At 42.0% G+C, this 22,295-nt stretch overlaps 1 protein-coding gene across 2 annotated transcripts in view; it reads right to left on the reverse strand.

Moving 5' to 3' along the window:
• Window positions 1-1,221: 1,221 nt before the first annotated feature.
• The window catches only part of wdr11 (WD repeat domain 11), a 138,995-nt gene continuing 117,921 nt past the window's right edge, over window positions 1,222-22,295 (reverse strand). For both annotated transcript variants that reach the window (XM_055901674.1, XM_055901673.1), the window contains exons 24-29: window positions 16,625-16,720; window positions 7,951-8,116; window positions 7,258-7,355; window positions 6,871-7,016; window positions 6,211-6,293; window positions 1,222-5,497 (exon numbers count right to left, since the gene is read on the reverse strand). In XM_055901674.1, coding sequence (XP_055757649.1) covers window positions 5,319-5,497; window positions 6,211-6,293; window positions 6,871-7,016; window positions 7,258-7,355; window positions 7,951-8,116; window positions 16,625-16,720 — 768 coding nt within the window. In that variant the 3' untranslated portion in view covers window positions 1,222-5,318. The remainder of the gene's footprint in view (window positions 5,498-6,210; window positions 6,294-6,870; window positions 7,017-7,257; window positions 7,356-7,950; window positions 8,117-16,624; window positions 16,721-22,295) is intronic.

The following is a 22,295-nucleotide window of genomic DNA, read 5'->3' on the forward strand; positions in this document are numbered from 1 at the left end:
ACCCCAGCAAGGCCACTGAAACCACCTTACACCTCATCACACCGACAGCGTCATTGCATTTCGGTACACCAGTAGCACATTCATTTCCAACAGAATGTTGCGTTTGCCTTGCAGCGTTGCGACGCAGAGGCAGTTGCAGTTTGCGGTCTGTGTGGTGCATAAATTGGATTTATCAAACTTACTCGTCAAACTGTATGCGTAGATGGCTTGACAGAAATGGTAGCAGAAGGTGAATTTCACTTTTTGCTGCACACATATCCAGATGATGCTTCGTACCATCTTGCGCAATGACGTTGTAGGTGTGATCAAGGAATTAGAGTCCGTGCGTCAATCTAAGTAACATTAAAACAAATCCCTATCAAAATCTGTCAGTTTATTCTAGAGATATGTTTTTTTAGAATGGGCTGCGTCTCAATCCACCTCATCCGCTTATGTCACCATCCGGCATCTGCAGTGGAAAGTAGCAGAGCTACAGAACCGTCTGTCAAGCCAGGAGACATCCCAAAAATTGGTCTTCCCACGAAATCATCTGCAGCATCCAAACAGTTTGGCCTACTAACTACTATGACCACTCTAGAAAAGGAAGACTCTTCTGTTTTGCTCTACAACCCCTACAACTGTCATGGGGACTCAGCCAAATGTAACCCATACAAATGAATGTTAGTTTCGTACCAACAAAAATAAGGGGTTAAATGTGTGTAAAAAATATATCTATTTCCAGATCGCCTAGGTATTTTTTAGTTAATTAACCTTTATTTAAGCAGGAAAGTCTGTTAAGAACAAATTCTTATTTACAATGACGTCCTACCAAAAGGCAAAAGATATAGGACATACACTCAAAACCTTATTCCTTTTTTGCCATTTATGAAGGTGTTATTGAATGCATTTCTATGAGCTAGTAAAGGACAAATAAAACATTTAATCTAACAATTTAAATTTATATTTTTATACATAAAGGGGTCCTAAAATCCAAAATCAAATACCTAAACAATCCATGGTATGAACTCCTGAAAACAATTCCATGTCAGCTTAGAACCCCTCCCCCCACCCCCACGGCTTAGATGTTTTAAATTACTTAACATTTGATTTAATGTACTAATGGGATTTCCCAAAAGTATTCCAGTCTTTCCATGGCTGTTTGATACACTTTTTTAACTCACTTTGTCTCTCTCATAGTACAACAGTGCCCTCATGTGGTCAGATAGACACCATACAGGTAGATACTTTAAATGCTTTTATTGCTATCCATTTGATTTTTTTTTCTTCCAGAACAAGATTTATAAAGCTCAAAGCGGACGTGAGGGTCACTCAGTGTAAACATTATGAGACGACAAGAAAAAAAGGCTAAGCTTTTCCAATTTTTGACACCGTCAAAATGATACATTTTCTTCAAATCAAAACAAAATAAAAAAAAGGCTGATTTTTTTCTATATGTAGTTAACGTCTAAGTCACATACAATAACCCCTTAAAAAAGGCAGACAGTTGTTCTGTAAAGTTTAACAACAAAATGAAACAAAGCAGCAGTTGTTAATACAAATCTACTTTAAAAGACACCAGAAGGGGTACAGTAGCCTGATTCCAGGTCTGTTTGTGCTGTCATGCCAACTCCTATGGGCAGCATTGGCAAGACAGCATAAATAGATTTGGGACCAGGCTAGGGGTACAATATTACTTTGACAATACTGTAGGACATGATTAGATCAACATAAACAGTATCATATCAACTGATTGGATCTTTTAGACCATAGAAATAGTAAACCATAGATTCTATTTCTATGGTTTGGACTCTAGTCCATTTCAGGCATAATGGAAACTAAAACTCCAAACACACTGAAACTACATGACGGATATGTGGGAACTAAGCCCTGTGTAATCCCCAAAATAAGCGTGGGTTACCATAGTGACATTGCCTAGGGTGGTCAACAACATCCCAGACTAGAACAGCACTCACGTGTTTCGGCAACAGAACGACACACGGATTTAGTTACAATATCATTTCTGAACAAGAAAACATAATACAAGTGCTACTAAACACAGAATTACTTTTCATGTACATCATTCACATATTTTTAAGTATATCTATTTTTTTTTTTAAATAATTCATTTCTTTAATAGTTTTGACTTTTAACAAGACAGACGAGGCAGGGGGAAAAAAAACAATATTTTACCCGCTCTCCTAATACGGAAGAGTTGACAAGGGATTGGTCGTTTTTGGTGAGTGGTTTAAGAGCTATACAGTTTTTGGTATGTGGGTGTGAGTCACTGGTTAGAATGGTTTAGCCTACTGATACAGTTGAAGTCGGAAGTTTACATACACTTAGGTTGGAGTCATTAAAACTCGTTTCTCAACCACTCCACACATTTCTTGTTAACAAACTATACTTTTGGCAAGTTGGTTAGGACATCTACTTTGTGCATGACACAAGTCATTTTTACAGACAGATTATTTCATTTATAATTCACTGTATCACAATTCCAGTGGGTCAGAAGTTTACATACACTAAGTTGACTGTGCCTTTAAACAGCTTGGAAAATTCCAGAAAATTATGTCATGGCTTTAGAAGCCTCTGATATGCTAATTGACATAATTTGAGTCAATTGGAGGTGTACCTGCGGAAGTCTTTCAAGGCCTACCTTCAAACTCAGTGCCTCTTTGCTTGACATCATGGGAAAATCAAAAGAAATCAGCCAAGACCTCAGAAAAAAAATGTAGACCTCCACAAGTCTGGTTCATCTTGGGAGCAATTTCCAAACACCTGAAGGTACCACGTTCATCTGTACAAACAATAGTATGCAAGTATAAATACCACGGCACCACACAGCCGTCATACCATTCAGGAAGGAGACGCGTTCTGTCTCCTAGAGATGAACGTACTTTGGTGCGAAAAGTGCAAATAAATCCCAGAACAACAGCAAAGTACCTTGTGAAGATGCTGGAGGAAACAGGTACAAAGTATCTATATCCACAGTAAAATGAGTCTTATATCGACATAACCATTCAAAGGCCGCTCAGCAAGGAAGAAGCCACTGCTCCAAAACCGCCATAAAAAAGCCAGTCTACGATTTGCAACTGCACATGGGGACAAAGGTCTTACTTTTTGGAGAAATATCCTCCGTCTGATGAATCAAAAATAGAACTGTTTGGCCACAATGACCATCGTTATGTTCGGAGGAAAAAGGAGGATGCTTGCAAGCCGAAGAACACCATCCCAACCGTGAAGCACGGGGTGGCAGCATCATGTTGTGGGGGTGCTTTGCTGCAGGAGGGACTGGTGCACTACACAAAATAGATGGCAGCATGAGGCAGGAAATTTATGTGGATATATTGAAGCAACATCAGTCAGGAAGTTAAAGCTTGGTTGCAAATGGGTCTTCCATATGGACAATGACCCCAAGCATACGTCCAAAGATGTGGCAAAATGGCTTAAGGACAACAAAGTCAAGGTATTGGAGTGGCCATCAAAGCCCTGACCTCAATCCCATAGAATATTTGTAGGCAGAACTGAAAAACCTTGTGCGAGCAAGGATGCCTACAAACCTGACTCAGTTACACCAGCTCTGTCAGGGGGAATTGGCCAAAATTCAACCAACTTATTGTGGGAAGCTTGTGGAAGGCTACCCGAAACATTTGACCCAAGTTAAACAATTGAAAGGCAATGCTACAAAATACTAATTGAGTGTATGTAAACTTCTGACGCACTGGGAATGTGATGAAAGAAAAAAAAGCTGAAATAAATCACTCTCTCTGCTATTATTCTGACATTTCACATTCTTAAAATAAAGTGGTGATCCTAACTGACCTTTTACCAGGATTAGTTGTCAGGAATTGTGAAAAACTGAGTTGAAATGTATTTGGCTAAGGTGTATGTAAACTTCTGACTTCAACTGTACTTAGATACAGATTGTGTAATGCAGTTTGTGGATCCTTCAGAATGCAACCCTACAGTGTGCGACAGGAAGTACTTGCTGATTGGCTCATTTTAGTCCTGAGCCTGGTACCAGCCAATGCAATGACTTTTAGTGATCTTGACAGAACAGCAGTCAACTTCATGCTGATTCTGTCTTTTCTGGTCCACTAGAATGATTTGCTAAACATGATATTTTAATGAGACATCCTCATACTTCACACATCAGAAAACACACAATAAAACAGACATCTTATGTCCTTATAGGAAACAGCTGGAGATCAATCTGCAATCCAACTGTTGAATACTTCATGCCCACATTTGATATATTAACCAAGAAGCCCTTATAGCTAGCAGTGGTCAAATCCTCTCTTCTGTGTAGGGGTATAATATACTGTGTCTGTAAGCGCAAACAATCCTGGCTAACTAGACTAGAGGAAGAGACTCATCAGTGTCCCATCTGTAATGCAGGGACAAGTTGATGAATGCAGTCCCCTGTGCTAACTATGCCTGGCTTTGGTCAGTCTTAATAGAGCTGCTCTATACCACCTACTCTCAGTCACTACACAGCAGACCGGGGCTCAAATACTACAACACGTGCTTGACTGAGCTTGCCTGTTGCAATATAACCAATAGATACGTCTCAAAAGGGCAAACCACGCCCATCTGACACTCCAAGCAGGCTAAAGCAAACACTCAAAGTATTTGAAAGATTTGAAATAGTATTTGAAGCCAGGTCAGGTACACTGTGTGGGACATTGGTCTGCTTCATGTCTGAGATACAGGGAATGGACACTCACTTGACCTTAATGTCATTCATTCAAACATTTAAACATTAATTTAAATTTACACTGACACCATCGTTAAATAAAAGGGAGTGTATAATACAGAATGTTGAAGGATAAAAGGTTGTGCCACTTTGAACTGCTTTAAACGGTAATAGCAGTACGTCGACAGTCAGCAAACTTTGATCGAATCTTCCGCAGAAGAGTCAGATTATTAAAAAGAACTCAAAATAAAGCTAACAGATCATTCAAAACCTCAAATCAATCATCAAAAACGGATTAGAATCTCTTAATCTGTTTTTAATAACCATGAATGTATGCATTTGCTGTGCGAGTGAGTGTGTGGTTCCATTTGGTCTGCCACTGGGGGAGAAATCAACATGCATACACATACACTGATCACGTGACGAATCAGAACACACACAAACATATTCACAGACATGGCAATCTCCAGTGACAAACACTTCCTCTCCTCTCCCCCTAAATTGCCCCTAGAACACTGATCCAAGATCAGTTTAGCATTTTCACCTGTAATAGTTACGATTAGGAGGGGGTGAGAGCGTTAGCTGATCATAGATCTTTGCTTATGGGAAACTCCTCCCCTCTCCTCTCCTCCACACTCAGGGATCACTCGGTGTTCTCCGGGCCCTCCGTTTCCTCGGGCACTGCCCCCTCTCCCTGGAAGAGTTCTTCCAGCAGCTGCTCTCCGGCGCCCCCTGCCCGCGATGCCCAGAACGCGGCGCTCTCCCTCAGGCCCAGGGTGCGCAGCAGTCGGGCGTAGTCCACGAACGCAGCCCCGATCAGCTTATGTGGCGACACACAGGTCAAGGAGAAAACACTGGGGAATGGTTTCAAATAAAACCCCTCAATGGGCCCGAAACCCAGGACCTTCTGCACAACAACACTTTCGATTCCTCTCAATCAAAATTACTCATGGAACAGACACACAGCAGACTACTCTCTTGGGCTAACATAGCAGGGTATGTCCCTCCAGGATAACAATCAGAGTTTTTGTTCTCTGTGTCCGAGTTCTCTGATATCTTAAGACAGAAGGTAGCCAAAGCTAGCTATTTAAAGAGGGGCAGTGAATTTAAGTTGCTCAAAGTGTGGTAAAAACAAGAAACAGACAAACCCCAATGCACAGTAAGATGTGGTTGGATAAAGGATATGAAGTGTTCAGCCTGTAGTTGAGTGTTAACACTTCTGCCTCTGCACATACTGTGTACCACAACCCCGGAGACTGGGGTTCAATCCCCGCCTCAACCCTTCATACTGTTTCACCTATTCATCAATCTCCCTCTCTTCTGTCTGAATAAAACATCAAGGTACAAAAGGTAGTGCGGTGTTCACTCTTCAGGTGAAGAAAATAAAGCATGTGAATGGTCCTATAAAAGGTACAGTACGTCCATTCTGTTCCAGACTGCTGTGGTATTAGACCAGACACACTTTATGTGAGAAAAACTGAGAATAACCTGATTAGCACAGCCGCAGACTGTATGATGTCTTGACTTTGAAAGGATATTGGTGGAATCGTTGGCCTCCATCACTCCGTACTTCAGACAGGCTTCAATGAAGAGCGCCGCACGGTCAAAGTACCTCATGCTGTCACAGTTGAGATTGATGGATGGGAGAAAGAGGTAGAGAGACAGGGGAGAGAGAGAGAGGGGGGGGGGGGGGGGGAGAGATCAGAGAGAGGAGGGGGGGTGGGAGAGAGAGAGAGAGAGAGAGAGGAGGGGGGGTGGGAGAGAGGAGGGGGGGTGGGAGAGACAGAGAGAGGAGGGGGGTGAGAGAGAGAGGGGGGGTGGGGGGCGAGGGGGAGAGACATCAGAGAGAGGCGTGCATCATCACAACGTTCACATCTCTGTTCTTGAAGCTTCACGTCAGCCTGCCAGCCACACGCCTTTCTAATTTCATTTGAGATGTGTCATGGGGAGAGGCATATTAAAATGCAGGCTGCCACTGAGACAGCAGGTCCACTTACACAGAGCAGATCAATATTGAACGTGGCGAGAGAAGCAAGGTAGGAGGGCACCACCGCACCTTTGTAAATGCTCAAAGTTAGACAACGAGGACCAATTTGGAGACAGAGTGATGGATAACACAGAGCTGAGCAAAAAGCAGAATAAAGTCCCAGAGGAGCTGATAATGGGGAAGATGAGAGAGAGGCTGTTACTGTTACCTTTGGAGCATCTCTCCTACTTTATGGAAGCAGCCCAAGGATAGCAGCACTAGGATGGCCTTAGACTTCTGGTTGACCTGGGGGGAGCAGAGGTGCTCTGCCCAACGCTTTAGCACGTCTGAGCTCTCTGCCGGGTTCAGGCGCACCTGGCACACAGTCGCAGGCACACGCGCATACAGAGGCAGACATACGCGATCAAGTTAGAATTTCAACTAGGTTTCATAGGCTTTATCTTAACTACCATGACATTTTACATGACGGTACACTCTTGATTTGCAACGAACCATCTCCTTGACTCCGGCCCAGCAATATGATCTGAGAGTTTCTCCGGGCCTAGTACTTTAAATGGGATACTGATGATGGACAGATGAGTGAAAGATAAGTTACCTTAGCCAGCCAGGCAGCGCGGTTCCACTCCCCATAGGTCTGCAGGTATCGGCATGCGTCTGCAGCCTTGTCAATCAAACACAGCAGTTGCACTCCCTCTGACAGACAGAGAAAAAAGAGAGTGGGAGAGAGAGCGAGACAGAGAGAGTGATGGAGTGTGTGAGATGAGGGTGGTTTGAGGATTGATTACTAAGGGAAGCTATAACTGCGCTAAAAGGCCTTTTTTTTAATGGGCTGTGGAGTTAAACTACCTGTTATGTGAGCTGCTGTGCTGCAGAAGGGGACCGTGGTAATAATACACTGCATAATAATACACTCAACACACAACCTACTCCATAGAACAAGAGGTGGGGGCGTGCAATGGCAGAGGCTCTGCCTAGGCTGTTCTGGGTATTAGAGCCCATGGCATACACCACAATGGTACCACAGTTGAAACAATAGTCTCTTTGTAGCCACCTGCGTAGATATACAGTATAATACTAGAGTGACTCACATCATCAAACTTAACGGAACTAGTGTTCTATTGAGCTTTATGGCCACCAGTACATGCCAGATTGCCTTTGGAGATCATGATTGTGGCCACCAGTTTGATGGTGCTCTGGGAAGGCAGCTTAGAAATAAAATACTAGAGTGGCAGATGTCATAAACCTTCCATAAACTAGAGTTATATTTAATTATATGGCTTCCAGTTACCTGCCAGTTTGCCGTTGGCGATCATGTTGGTGGCCACTAGTTTGATGGTGCTCTGGGAGGGCCCTGAGGAGGTGATGGTGGTCACCAGACACGCCTTCAGCGAGTCACAGTAGTAACTGGGGTTGTCAGCACTAGTCTCCAACAGCAACTGCACCGCTCGGTCCGTCTGAGGGAGAGAAGACAGGAGAAGAGAAATGTTTTAAGATCATTTGTTATTTTAAAGGAGGCAGTCCCACAGCTCGCAACTGTTTTCTTTTCTTTATTGGGGATAAAGACCGTGAGAGAGAGACAGGGAAGTTGAAAGAGGTTGTGTGTCAAAAGTATTGTGTTCTCTCGTCTCGCTGTTCTTTATTCAATGTCTGTGATGTCTACCATTGTCCAAATTGACAGTGTTTTTCATATGTTTTTGGGGCATCTCTGTTATGTTTGCAATGTCTTTCTTTTGTGGACTCCAGGAAGACTAGCGGTCGCTAGGGCCAAGGCGTCAGCTAATGGGGATCCAAATAAAGAACAAAGGAAAGAGGTCCAGAGAGTGAATGAGAGGGAAAAACACAATCATTATTTATACCTTTAATCAGGTAAATGGTGGCAATACACTATGGACCAGTGAGTAATTGACCAGTAGTTAACAAACATGTTTAGGATCTCCAGACTTCCAAGCATAAAGTGCATTTGGAAAATGCCCACATTTTGATAAGTTACAGCCTTATTCAAAAATGGATTCAATAGTTTTTTTTCTTTCTCGTAAATCTCCAGACAATAGCCCATAATGACAAAGCAAAAACAGGTTTTTAGAAATTGGAGCAAATGTATATAAACTCAGCAAAGAAAGAAATGTCCCTTTTTCAGGACCCTGTCTTTCGAAGATAATTCGTAAAAATCCAAATAACTTCACAGATCTTCATTGTAAAGGCTTTAAACACTGTTTCCCATGCTTGTTCAATGAACCATAAACAATTAATGAACATGCACCTGTGGAACGGTCGTTAAGACACTAACAGCTTACAGACGGTAGGCAATTAAGGTCACAGTTATGAAAACTTAGGACACTAAATAGGCCTTTCTACCGACTCTGAAAAACATTAAAAAAAAGATATCCAGGGTCCCTGCTCATCTGTCTGAATGTGCCATAGGCATGCTGCAAGGAGGCATGAGGACTGTAGATGTGTCCAGGGCAATAAATTGCAATGTCCGTACTGTGAGACGCCTAAGACAGCGCTACAGGGAGACAAGATGGACACCTGATTGTCCCCGCAGTGGCAGACCACGTGGAACAACAGGATCAGGACACAGGATCAGGACATCCAAACATCACACCTGCGGGACAGGTACACCGGCAACAAAGTCACCTATGGGCACAAACCCACCGTCGCTGGACCAGACAGGACTGGCAAAAAGTGCTCTTCACTGACAAGTTGCGGTTTTGTCTCACCAGTGGTGATGGTCAGATTCGTGTTTATCGTCGAAGGAATGAGCGTTACACTGAGGCCTGTACTCTGGAGCGGGATTGATTTGGAGGTGGAGGATCCGTCATTGTCTGGGGCGGTGTGTCACAGCATCATCGGACTGAGCTTGTTGTCATTGCAGGCAATCTCAATGCTGTGCGTTACAGGAAAGACATCCCCCTTCCTCATGTGGTACCCTTCCTGCAGGCTCATCCTGACATGACCCTCCAGAATGACAATGCCACCAGCCATACTGCTCGTTCTGTGCGTGATTTCCTGCAAGACAGGAATATCAGTGTTCTGCCATGGCCAGCGTAGAACCCGGATCTCAATCCCTTTGAGCATGTCTGGGACCTGTTGGATCGGAAGGTGAGGGCTAGGGCCATTCAACCCAAAAATGTCCGGGAACTTGCAGGTCCCTTGGTGGAAGAGTGGGGAAACATCTCACAGCAAGAACTGGCAACTCTGGTGCAGTCCACGAGGACGAGATGCACTGCAGTACTTCATGCAGCTGGTGGCCACACCAGATACTGTCTGTTACTTTTGATTTTTGATTTGACTCCCCCCCTTTGTTCAGGGACACATTATTCAATTTCTGTTATGTCTGAGGAACTTGTTCAGTTTGTCTCAGTTGTTGAATATTATGGTCATACAAATATTTACAAATGTTAAGTTTGCTGTGAGGACGTTTCTTTTTTTGCTGAGAGGTGTATGTGTGTGTGTGTGTGTCTATATAAAAACTGAAACATTTACATAAGTATTCAGACTCCTTACTCAGTACTTTGTTTTAGTATGTTTGGCAGCGATTACAGCATCGAGTCTTCTTGGGTATGATGCTACAAGCTTGGCACACATGTGCAGATCCTATCAAGCTCTGTCAGGTTGGATGGGGAGCGTCGCTGCACAGCTAATTTCAGGTCTCTCCAGAGATGTTCAATTCCGGGCTCTGGCTGGGCCATTCAAGGACATTCAGAGACTTGTCCCGAAGCCACTCCTGCGCTGTCTTGGCTGTGTGATTAGGGTCGTTGTCCTGTTGGAAGGTGAACCTTCACCCCAGTCTGAGGTCCTGAGCGCTCTGGAGCAGGTTTTCATCAAGGATCTCTCTGTACTTTGCTCTGTTCATCTTTCCCTCGATCGTGACTAGTCTCCTTGTCCCTGCCGCTGAAAAACATCCCCACAGCATGATGCTTCCACCACCATGCTTTACTTTAGGGATGGTGCCAGGTTTCCTCCAGACGTGAAACTTGGCATTCAGGCCAAAGAGTTTAATATTGGTTTCATCAGACCAGAGAATCTTGTTTCTCATGGTCTGAGAGTCCTTTGGGTGCCTTTTGGAAAGTCCAAGCGTTGTCATTATGGGGTATTGTGTGTAGATTAGGGCTGTTGTGGTGACCGTATTACTGCCACACCGGTGGTCACGAGTCACGAAGGCAGTCAAATTCCACATGACCATTTAGTCACAGTAATTAGGCTTCTCCAAGCTCTGATGCTGCTAATGGTCATTAGTAGCCAACCAAATTTGCTAACTGCCTGGTACTCAGCACTCTATTGTCCCTCTAATCACTATGACGTCAATGCAAATGCCATCGAAAATCTAAATCAAACACTTCATGAGCTCATGTTGCACAACATTTCTATAGGCTATGCAATTGTGCGAGAAAACAGATTGATGGCCTCTCTTAAAAAGAGAAGGATCCCATCAGCTTTCTATAGGCTAAGCCTACTATATTTATTTCTCAACTTTCCTAATATTAAGCAAATATAAAGCACATTGCTTATCTTTACAACAGGAGTATAGCCTACCTGGCTGGCATGAAAATGAACCACAGGAAAAGTGTCCTCGATTCGCTATTTAAGTGCAGAGATGACATGTATTTTTTCCCCTGCTCCTGTTTCGAGTCAGGTGCATGTTAATGGTCCATTCTAAATCAAAACGAACTTCACACATATATTATTTAGTATATGTAAAGCCAAGATTAAATCAAGAATAGTCTGATGGGTGACACTATTAGCCTATCACTTACGAATTATATGTTATCACTTGTGAATGATGATCAGGTTAAGGCAAGAAACAATATATATATTTTTTTACTTTGTTGAATAATAGTCGCACACCTCATGTTTTGATAAGGTTTGTATCACAACTAAAGTGGCCAAATAACTTCTTAAAAAGAAGCACATTAATCCACTTTACAATACTGTATGCAGCACAAGTTTCAAGTTTAGGGAAAATCATTTTCACCATAAAAATGTACCTTTATAATAAATGCATAACATGCATAATCACATTTGTGGTCAATTTTGATAATGGTGTTTTCCCGCTAATGGAACATTCGCGCTTATAGCCTACTGCCATGTGTGCAACGCTGCTCTTATGTGAAGAAATAGTGTAATAGTTGATCAACATTTTTAGCTAAACGTTCTGATCTGTTGCGACAGCCTCATTCCCGCAAAAACGTTTAATTTTTTATTTATTATAGTGGTTGTGTTAATTTGGGATCTATCGCATCCCACAACTGTCCCAGATTATGTTTGGAATATTTATTTCTCGCACAGAATAGCTCAACTTTTGTACTATGGGGGATAGTAGATTGACATAGGCTAGTGCTTTTGCTGCTCTTCAGGCCTTCTCATCTCTGTGTCTGTCTTCACTTGTAGCCTGTGAGAAAGACCAGATGACGTGAAGGAGAGCTGTGTGAGTGAGGTGAGTGGTGCTTCGGAGCAGGCAGCACACAGGGAGAAGGGCTGCAAAAGGCATGGATTTTTTTAGGGTGCATTATGGCCAGACAAAGGGGATGCCGCTGGGAAATTCGAGGCATTATCAAGTGTAAATGAGAGACTGACGAAGTGTGTACAGCCTGCGCAAAAAACAAAGCAGAGTTCATTAGTCACATCATGCAGCCTTACAATGTATTAAAAATCAAAACATATAGCCCAACGTTTGTAGAACAACTAACGTGTCATTAACCTCTCTTGGGTACGTGAGACGTTAGCGTCCCACCTCTTCAACAGCCAGTGAAACTGCTGGGCGCCAAATTCAAATACAGAAATACTCATTATAAAAATTCAGAAAACAAAACATATTTTACATAGGTTTAAAGATGAACTTCTTGTGAATCCAACCACGGTGTCAGATTCTTTTAAATGCTTTACGGCGAAAGCATACCTTATGATTATTTGAGAACATAGCCCAGCAGACAAATCATTACAAACAGTAACCAGCCAAGTAGAAGAGTTTACCAAAGTGAGAAATAGAGATAAAATTAATCCCTTACCTTTGATGATCGTCATATGGTTGCACTCAGCAGACATTCATTTACTCAATAAATGTTCCTTTTGTTTGATAAAGTCTCTTTATATCCAAAAACCTCAGTTTTGTTCACGCGTTTTCTTCAGTAATCCACAGGCTCAAACGCAGTCAAAATAGGCAGACAGAAAATCCAAATTGTATCCGTAAAGTTCATAGAAACATGTCAAACGATGTTTATATTCAATCCTCAGGTTGTTTTTAGCCTAAATAACTGATAATATTTCAGCCGGACAATAACGTTGTCAATATAAAGGTAAACAAGGCACTCTCTCGGTCGCGCGCATGAAAAAGCTCTGTGACACTTTAGGGTCCACTCATTCAGACTGCTCTTAGTTCCTCATTTTTCAGAATACAAGCCTGAAACAATTTCTAAAGACTGTTGACATCTAGTGGAAGGCATAGGAACTGCAATTTGAGTTCTAAGTCAATGGATACTATAATGGCATTGAATAGAAATAGGCTGTAACAATGTAACACAACAAAATGTGGAAAAGTTCAAGGGGTGTGAATACTTTCTGAAGGCACTACTGTACACTATGGGCTGCATGACGCGACTATTGATCATTTCAAAAAGTCAGAGGAAAAATGCATGCGTTCGGTTTCTTGCCTTAGCAGACTGTACATGCTGGGCATCAGTCTCTCATTCACGAGTGATAACGTGTGAAATTAGTTTCGATTTTCAATTTAGAATGACTCATTATCATGCACCTGTCAGAACAGGGGAAGGAAAAAAAACATCATCCATTAACACTTAAATAGCGAATGGATGGGGGTTTGTGAATCATTCATTTTCATTAAAGCCAGGTAGGCTACTCCAGTTGTATTGCGAAGCAATGTGCTTAATATTAGGAGTTGAGAAATAAATATAGTAGCCTAGCAATAGAAATCTGGGATCCTGCTCTTTTTAATAGAGGCCATAAAGAAATGCAAAGCCTACACTGTAAAGAGGTTGCCATGAATTTGACAGTACCTTACAGGCAGCTCAGTGGCATGTAAAATTCGGTATTTCATATTACAGTAGGCCTACTCCTACTGTAATATAAAAATGGTATCAACGCAAGTACTGTACACACAGTACCGTAAAATCGACTATATTATACTGTAAAAACAAATGCCACTGTAATCAGAATGAATGGATGAAATTAATTGAGGGGAGATGTTTGTATTTCACAATATTTTACTGTAATTACAAGGGATTGGTAAAAGCAAGTGTTTACACATTACAGCATATTAATTGCTGGTGTTTTATTTCACTTGCATTTCTAGAGGCCTTAACAAAGGCTTCCAAAACTGGCAGTGACTACAGACCAAAAAAACATGGCAAAACACTCAACAATTTAAGGTTTAAGACTTGCTGCCACTCCAATCTGTACCCTATACAGTGCCTTCAGAAAAGTATTGGTACACCTTGACTTGTTCCACATTCTGTTGCGTTAAAGCCTGAATTAAACATGGATTAAATTGAGATGTTGAGTCACTGGTCTACACACAATAACACCCCATAATGTAAAGTGGAGTTGTTAAAATTTTTTTTTTTTTTTTTTTTTTTTTTACAAATTCATAAAAAATGTAAAGCTTAAATGTCTTGAGTCAATAAGTATTCAACCCCTCTGTTATGGAAAATCTAAATAAGTTCAGGAGTAAAAATGTGCTTAACAAGTCACAAAATAAATTGCATGGACTCACTTCGGTGTGCAATAACAATGTTTAACAGGATTTTTGAATGACTACCTCATCTCTGTACCCCACACACACAATTATCTATAAGGTCCCTCAGTTGAGCACTGAATTTCAAACACAGATTCAACCACAAAGACCAGGGAGGTTTTCCAATGCGGGTATGCTTGTAATAATTATGGACTGATGAGTTTTTACGGATAAAAAAATTAATGGAATAGAGCTAAGGACAGGCAAAATCCTTGAAGAAAAACTGGTTCAGTCTGCTTTCCACCAGACACTGGGAGATTAATTCCCCTTTCAGCAGGACAATAACCTAAAATGCAAGGCCAAATCCTTGCTTACCAAGAAGAAACTGAATGTTCCTGAGTATCCGAGTTACAGTTTTGAATTAAATTTAAAATCTACGGCAATACCTGGAAATGTCTGTCTAGCGATGATCAACAACCAATATGACAGAGCTTGAATAATATTGAAAAGAATAAGGAGCATGTTGTACAATCGAGGTGTAGAAAGCTCTTAGAGACTTACCCAGAAAGACTCACAGCTGTAATTGCTGCCAAAGGTGCTTCTACAAAGTATTGACTCTGGGTTTGAAGTGCAGAAGAAATATTTCCACATTTAATTTTCAATACATTTGCAAAAAAAAAAAAAGACATGTCTTCACTTTGTCATTATAGGGTATTATGTGTACATGGGTGAGAAAAAAATATATTTTATACATTTTGAATTTAGGCTGTAACACAACAAAATGGGTATGAATACTTTCTGAAGGAACTGTACATTTTAAATTGATGGGGCATTTAGCCTAGTGGTTAGAGCGTTAGGCCAGTAACCGAAAGGTTGCTAGATCGAATCCCCGAGCTGCCAAGGTAAAAGTCTGTCGTTCTGCCCCTGAACAAGCCAGTTAACCCACTGTTCCTAGTCATTGTAAATAAGAATTTGTTCTCAACTGAATTGCCTAGTTAAATAAAAAATGTATTTAAATGAATTCTCTCACAGGTGCAACAAATATAGCCTCTTACAAGGCATGCATCAAAACATGTTAATACGACAGAAACAATACCATGCGCTCACTAGTGGTAAAAAGGTTTTTGACACTCCAAAGATACTGTATTCTGTGGGGTGGAATTACAGTACCATTAGAAATTCAATACTTCTATCAGCCACAAAATGTACCATAATTTACAGTATGCTGCAGTAAAACTGCTTTGTAACTGTATTTTACTGTTGACAATACCCAACATTACTGTATAAATTACAAATCAAATCACATTTTATTTGATATAGTGTATAGAAATGTTGCGCTTATAAGAACACATTTCATTCCACGCATCAATAAGCTATTTTAGGAGCTGGCTCTCGCTGCGCGACATGTGATATACTGCTGAAACTCTGAATTAATTTCTCCAACCCTGTTCCTTGAGAGCTAACCCTCCTGAAGGTTTTCGCTCCAACCTCAGACGTTACTAACCTGTTTCAGCTTATCAACCAGCTAACTATCAGCCTCACATTCCAAAATGTGTTCCAATGGCATGAAGTGTTTGATTAGATTTTTGATTCTATTTGCATTGATGTCAGAGTGATTAGAGGGACATTAGAGCGCCGAGTACGAGGCCATTAGCAACTTGAGGTACTTTAGCAAGTTTGGTAGGCTACTAATGACCATCAGTGGTACGAATGGCGGCATTCAAACGGAGCGCAGTTTTGGAGTAGCCTTGTTACCGTAACTCAGCGGTCACGTAGAATTTGACTGCGGTCATAACTGGTGACCACCGGTGTGGCTGTAATACGGTCACCTTAACAGCCCTATTGGCGCGTCTTCATCCTCCACTGACAGGTGTGTTGGAGGGAAAGAGAGCAACAACACTCATCCCTGTTCATCAGGCTACACTCAGAGTGGCGGCTGGGAAAGAGGGGGTGAGAGAAAGAGGGAGCGAGGGAAGGAGCAGAAAAGAACAGTGTGTGCGTTGTAAATATTTTGTCTGTGAAAGAGAGTAATATTCGTATGAAAGAAAACCTTGTTACTTCTGCAGGTGTGCTCAGGCGTGTGTGTGTGTGTGTGCGTGTGTACAAAATAGAGATTTAGTCTGAAAGAAAGAATACAGTATATTGTATTTGTGTGTGTGTGTGTGCACACGTATGTGTGTGCACACGTATGTGTGTGCACACGTATGTGTGTGCACACGTATGTGTGTGCATATGACAACTTCTACAGAAGTGTAAAGACAGTAGTACTGACCTGTCCCAGCAGGAGGAGCTGGTCAGCACACTTCTTGGTGTGTTCATAACTGGACCTCTTCACCTCCTGTAGATGGACTCGCTCCAACTGGAACCTCTGTTACAACACACAGAGAGAAAGAGGTGAAGAGATGGAGAGATTATTATTTAACCTTCACTTATCCAGATTCGTATCATTGAAATAAAAATCTATTATTTCACAAGAGAGACCTGTTTCAAGATGGCAGCCATCAACAGTTACTAAAGTTATAGTTACACACATACAGTAAAGGTACATTCAATTACGTCACAAACAAAACATAGCAAACGCAATCCTCAAGTCACGTGGTACGAGTGGCAATCACAATCGTCATCTACATATTTAAATCGACCAACCTCTTAAACTCCCGAAATATAATATTTGTTTTGGCCTGGTGAGATTGTGCATGAGATCATTACGTGAGTAGAGATGGTGAAGAAGAGAAAGGAGATGGAGAGTAAGAAGGTAAAGGGATAGAGACGAGGTAAAGAGCAGACCATGTCTTTACATTGTTGTTTAAATGTTCAAGAATATTTATTCTATTGCACTGCCACGCTTCACCAGACATTGATATTCCGCACCAACCCATCACAATGATTGCATTTAATGTTCACTGCAGGATAATTGACGGAACTCAGACAAATGCACGAAAGTGTTTTCAGAGCAAAGAAGAAAATAATTCTAGAATTACATTGTGTAGTGGATAGACTCGAGGAGAAGAGGAGACCGAGGAGAAGATACTGGGCAGAAGTGCTGTGTACCACCCATTACCTAGTTAAATAAAGGTTAAATAAAAATAAATGAAATACCAAAATTCTCTATGACAACTAAGGGGATAGTGCTAAACACACATGTTCACTGCAGGTAAATGTAGTGTTCAGAACATGTTGGTGCAACAGTTGAAGATGGACAGAGGAAGAGAGGCTGTTTTGGTGCCATCATCACCTTCCCCATCTGCTACGCCATCTCAGTTAACCTGCTAAAGCTAAAGAAGAGAGCAAAAGTGTGGAGGCGAGCTGAGCCTGTTGAAGCGAACCTGAACTGAGAGACAATTTTGACAGAGATTGAAAAGTGTCTTGTTACTTGAAGTTGACCTTTGCTTATTGTCTAATGTTCAGGGGGGGTTCTGTTTTAACAAGTTCTGACCACAATCCTGCCATGACTCTCCTGTGATGATCCAAAGGATCAGGTTACAGTGGATCAGCTCTACAGAGCTCTCTCTCTCCCGCAGAGGGAGAGAGGGATGGATGTGGGGGGGGGGGTTTATGACACCTCGATCATAAACCATGGGCAGCAGACGATTCCTTTTGAGGCCTAATTTGGGCAAATGGAATGTCTCTGTGTTACAGAAGATTTTACCGCCCAAGAACTTCAACATCAAACCATGGATACTGGGACTGATGAGAGATGGAATATGGAAAATTAACATCTATTTTGGCATTTCATTAAAAGTTGCATGAAGACGTTATAACGAAAACATTGTAACTTGAAGAATTTTCATACGGTGCATGTCATGTTTACATGCTTTGCGTTGTGTGGAAAATATACAGGAGAAGAGAATGTTTTATGACGATAAGATTGTGATTTTATTTCTCTAGATCATAGTAAATTGTGATACCTTGCCTCTTAACTAGCTACACCCCAGGGAACCCAGAGAGCGTGTCAGCAAGACGTAAACACCCCCTTGCTACCCGAGGGTATAAAGCATTTTAGTTAAGAATTTACATATCAGACTGGAAGGGGCCCAAGCTGCAGCTGAGGTCTACAATTAGTCACGACCCCGAAATGCAACACGAGTTTGAAGAAGACAAAGGAACCTCATAACAATCAATGATACAGTTGAGTACTGAGTACTGTATCTAAGAAGGTCAATTTCAGCAGGACCATACGGTTCTTCTCTTCAAATCATTGTTTGTCTACACGGCTTTTATCACCACTCTGGGATCATCGACACGGCTGATTAGCTGTCCTCAGGAGACCACTCTTCCAGAACGAGTGCAAGTAAACAGACAACTAAGAAGGACAATATGACATCTTGTGGACAATCAGAGACTTACACCCGAGAACAAAGGAGAAAGAACAAGGCCTCGGTCGAACCCTTATCACCACATATCACTGAACCTGGTCCACGAAGGCCTGGGCCCAACAGAGATACACCAACTAAGACCTTCAACGCGTAAAAAAATAAAAAGTCCCCTTTTCAGGACCCTGTCTTTCAAAGATAATTCGTCAAATCCAAATGACTTCACAGATCTTCCTTATAAAGGTTTTAAACACTGTTTCCCATGCTTGTTCAATTAACCATAAACAATTAATGAACACGCACCTGTGGAACGGTCGTTAAGACACTAACAGTTTACAGTCGGTAGGCAATTAAGGTCACAGTTATGAAAACTTAAGACACTAAAGAGTCCTTTCTACTGACTCTGAAAAAAACAAAAGAAAGATACCCAGGGTCCCTGCTCATCTGCGTCAATTTGTGTGGTACGGAATGATCAGTGAGACCCGGGTTTGTGCAGATTCACGGAGTTCAGAATGAGACTGATATGAGGAAATTATTAATTGATGACTGGTGTGATATCTATATATTCTTGAGTTAATTCGGGAAATGGTAAATCATTAAACAAACCTTTCCCATGGTGCCCCAAATTCCTAATGAGTTAATTGTTACATGATTAATTTAATCGAGTAATAAACATAGTAGGTAGTTATTCGATGAATAGCAGTCATCACATTAATGATAATGGACTGTCGTGACGTGACTGTTTTAAAATGAGTGAAGTCGATGGAGGTTTGTTTGGTGTTATATCTACACTCTATTACTTTCAATTTAGTGAAGACAATGGAGTGTGTTAAGTCTTATATTCACACTCAATCACTTCGAAAAACGTGGAGACGGTGGAGTGTGGCTAGCACTGAAGGGTGTTTCCAGAGGAGGGGGCCCAATTTCATTATAAAAGGGAGAAGTAGGATGATATTCATTCTTCTTCTACTTTTGGATGTTGCGGGCGGTGGAGGCTGGTGGGGCGGACCTGTGGGAGAGCGGGCTCATTGTGGTGGTTGGAGTGGAGTGAACTGTCAAACGTGGTTTCCATGTTTGGTACCGTTCTGTTTGTTCCGGCCAATGCGGTGGGCCCGTCGTCTTATGGCTCCTCTCACCAGCCTCCACTGCTTGCGAGTATTCTTTGGCAGTTTTACTTCCAACGCTGGGGAGCTAGTTACGCATGTCTGTCTTTACTTTTTGAGGGAAAATGTACTTGATACGATTGTGATGCCCTGGATAAAAGCATCTGCTAAATGACTAAAATGTCAAATGTAACTAGAGCTTTTATTCAATTCAGTGATTAATTCTGTGTCAACCACCTGCTTTGGACATAAATCCACATACAAAGAACAATATTTGTCTTATTGTTCAGTATGTTCAAAGGCCTTCCATAGGCATAGACTGTCAGTGTACTCTCATTAGGCTTATGTTATGGTGATTTTGGAATAGTCTGACAAATGTATTTTTGACTGAAAGCTAATCACATCTTATCTAATATTGCAGATCATTTTTCTTCACGTTGATATTGGTGGGCAATGGGCATGTAGCTGAAGTGTCTCAGAGTAGGAGTGCCGATCTAGGATCAGTTTTGCCTTTTAGATAACAAGGAATAACATTGTGGGGGTCCTGATCCTAGATCCTATTGTTATGCTATTGTTAAGCATTGAAGTGATTATTCTAGTGAAACTGTTCTTTCCCATTCAAATTGTCAGCAATAAAATACAACTGTGTTCGTTGTCCATAGCTTAAGACTGCCCATACCATAACTTCCCCCCCACCACTTGGCACTCTGTTCACAATGTTGACATCAGCAAAACGCTCGCCCACACGACACCATACACGTGGTCTGCGGTTGTGAGGCCAGTTCGACGTATTGCCAAATTATCCAAAACAACGTTAGAGGCGGCTTATGGTAGAGAAATGAACCTTAAATTCTCTGGCAACCGCTCTGGTGGACATCCCTGCAGTCAGCATGCCAATTACACGCTCCCTCAAATCTTGAGACATCTGTGGCATTGTGTTGTGTGACAAAACTGCACATTTTAGAGCTGCCTTTTATTGTCCCCAGCACAAGGTGCATCAGTGTAATGATCATGCTATTTAATCAGCTTCTTAATATGCCACACCTGTCAGGTGGATGGATTATCTTGGCAAAGGAGAAATGCTCATTTACAGGGATGTAAACACATGTGTAGGCACAACATTTTTTCTGTGCAGATGTAACATTTCTGGGATCTTTTATTTGGTCTCATGAAACATGGGGCCTACACTTTACATGTTGCTTTTATATTTTTGTTTAGTGTACAATCCAAGATTGATATTTTCCAGGCCCTAAAAAAAGTATGTTGTTCGAAATCTCCATTAGACAGACCGACAGAAGAACGTGACGCTCATGAAGGCCCAAATGCACCATCTCTGATTAAAAAGTATTCTCCATCAACTTGGCAACTGACAAGCGGATAGATCACAGCTGAGTCTGGTTGTCACGTGGTTGCCATGCCAACCAGTCACGCAATAGACATAACAGAGACAGGCCAATCAATGAACACCGATTTAGCACACCTCTTGAATCCTAACCCTCCTGTGTCCAAAATGGTAGCTAATTCCCTATATAGTGCCAGTGCAGTAAATTTGACTAGGTCCCATACAGCTCTGGTACAAAAGTAGTACATTATTATTCCGGCGCCGAACAGGATGGCTGCCTCGCTTCGCGTTCCTTGGAAAATATGCAGTATTTTGTTTTTCTATGTGTTATTTCTTACATTGGTACCCCGGGTGATCTTAAGTTTCATTACATACAGCCGGGAGGAACTACTGAATATACGATTAACGTCAACTAACCACCCTTCCTACCAGGAATATGACTTTCCCGAAACGGATCCAGTGTCTTGCCTTCCACCCAATACAATGGACCTGATCCCAGCCGGCGAAGCTACACGACGCCGAAAAAGGGGCAAACGTAGCGGTCTCCTGGTCAGGCTTCGGAGACGAGCACATCGCGCTCCACTCCCTAGCATACTACTCGCCAATGTCCAGTCTCTTGGGAATAAGGTCGATGAAATCCGAGCACGGGTAACATTCGAGAGAGACATCAGGGATTGCAACGTGCTCTGCTTCACGGAAACATGGCTAACTGAAAAGACGCTAACGGAGTCGGTGCAGCCAGCTGGTTTCTTCACGCATCGCGCAGACAGAAACATACATCTTTCTGGTAAGAAGAGGGGCGGGGGGGTATGCCTCATGATTAACGAGACGTGGTGTGACCATAACAACACTCAGGAACTAAAGTCATTCTGTTCACCTGATCTAGAACTCCTCACAATCAAATGTAGACCGCATTATCTACCAAGGGAATTCACTTCGGTCATAATCACAGCCGTATATATTCCCCCCCAAGCAGACACATCGATGGCCCTGAACGAACTCTATCTGACTCTCTGTAAACTGGAAACCACACACCCTGAGGCTGCATTCATCGTAGCTGGGGATTTTAACAAGGCTAATCTAAAAACAAAACTCCCTAAATTCTATCAGCACATCGATTGTCCGACCAGGGCTGGCAGAACTCTGGACCATTGTTATACTAACTTCCGCGACGCATATAAGGCC

Source organism: Salvelinus fontinalis, chromosome 37, assembly GCF_029448725.1.
Source record: "Salvelinus fontinalis isolate EN_2023a chromosome 37, ASM2944872v1, whole genome shotgun sequence".
In the NCBI taxonomy this organism is placed as follows: Eukaryota; Metazoa; Chordata; class Actinopteri; order Salmoniformes; family Salmonidae; genus Salvelinus; species Salvelinus fontinalis.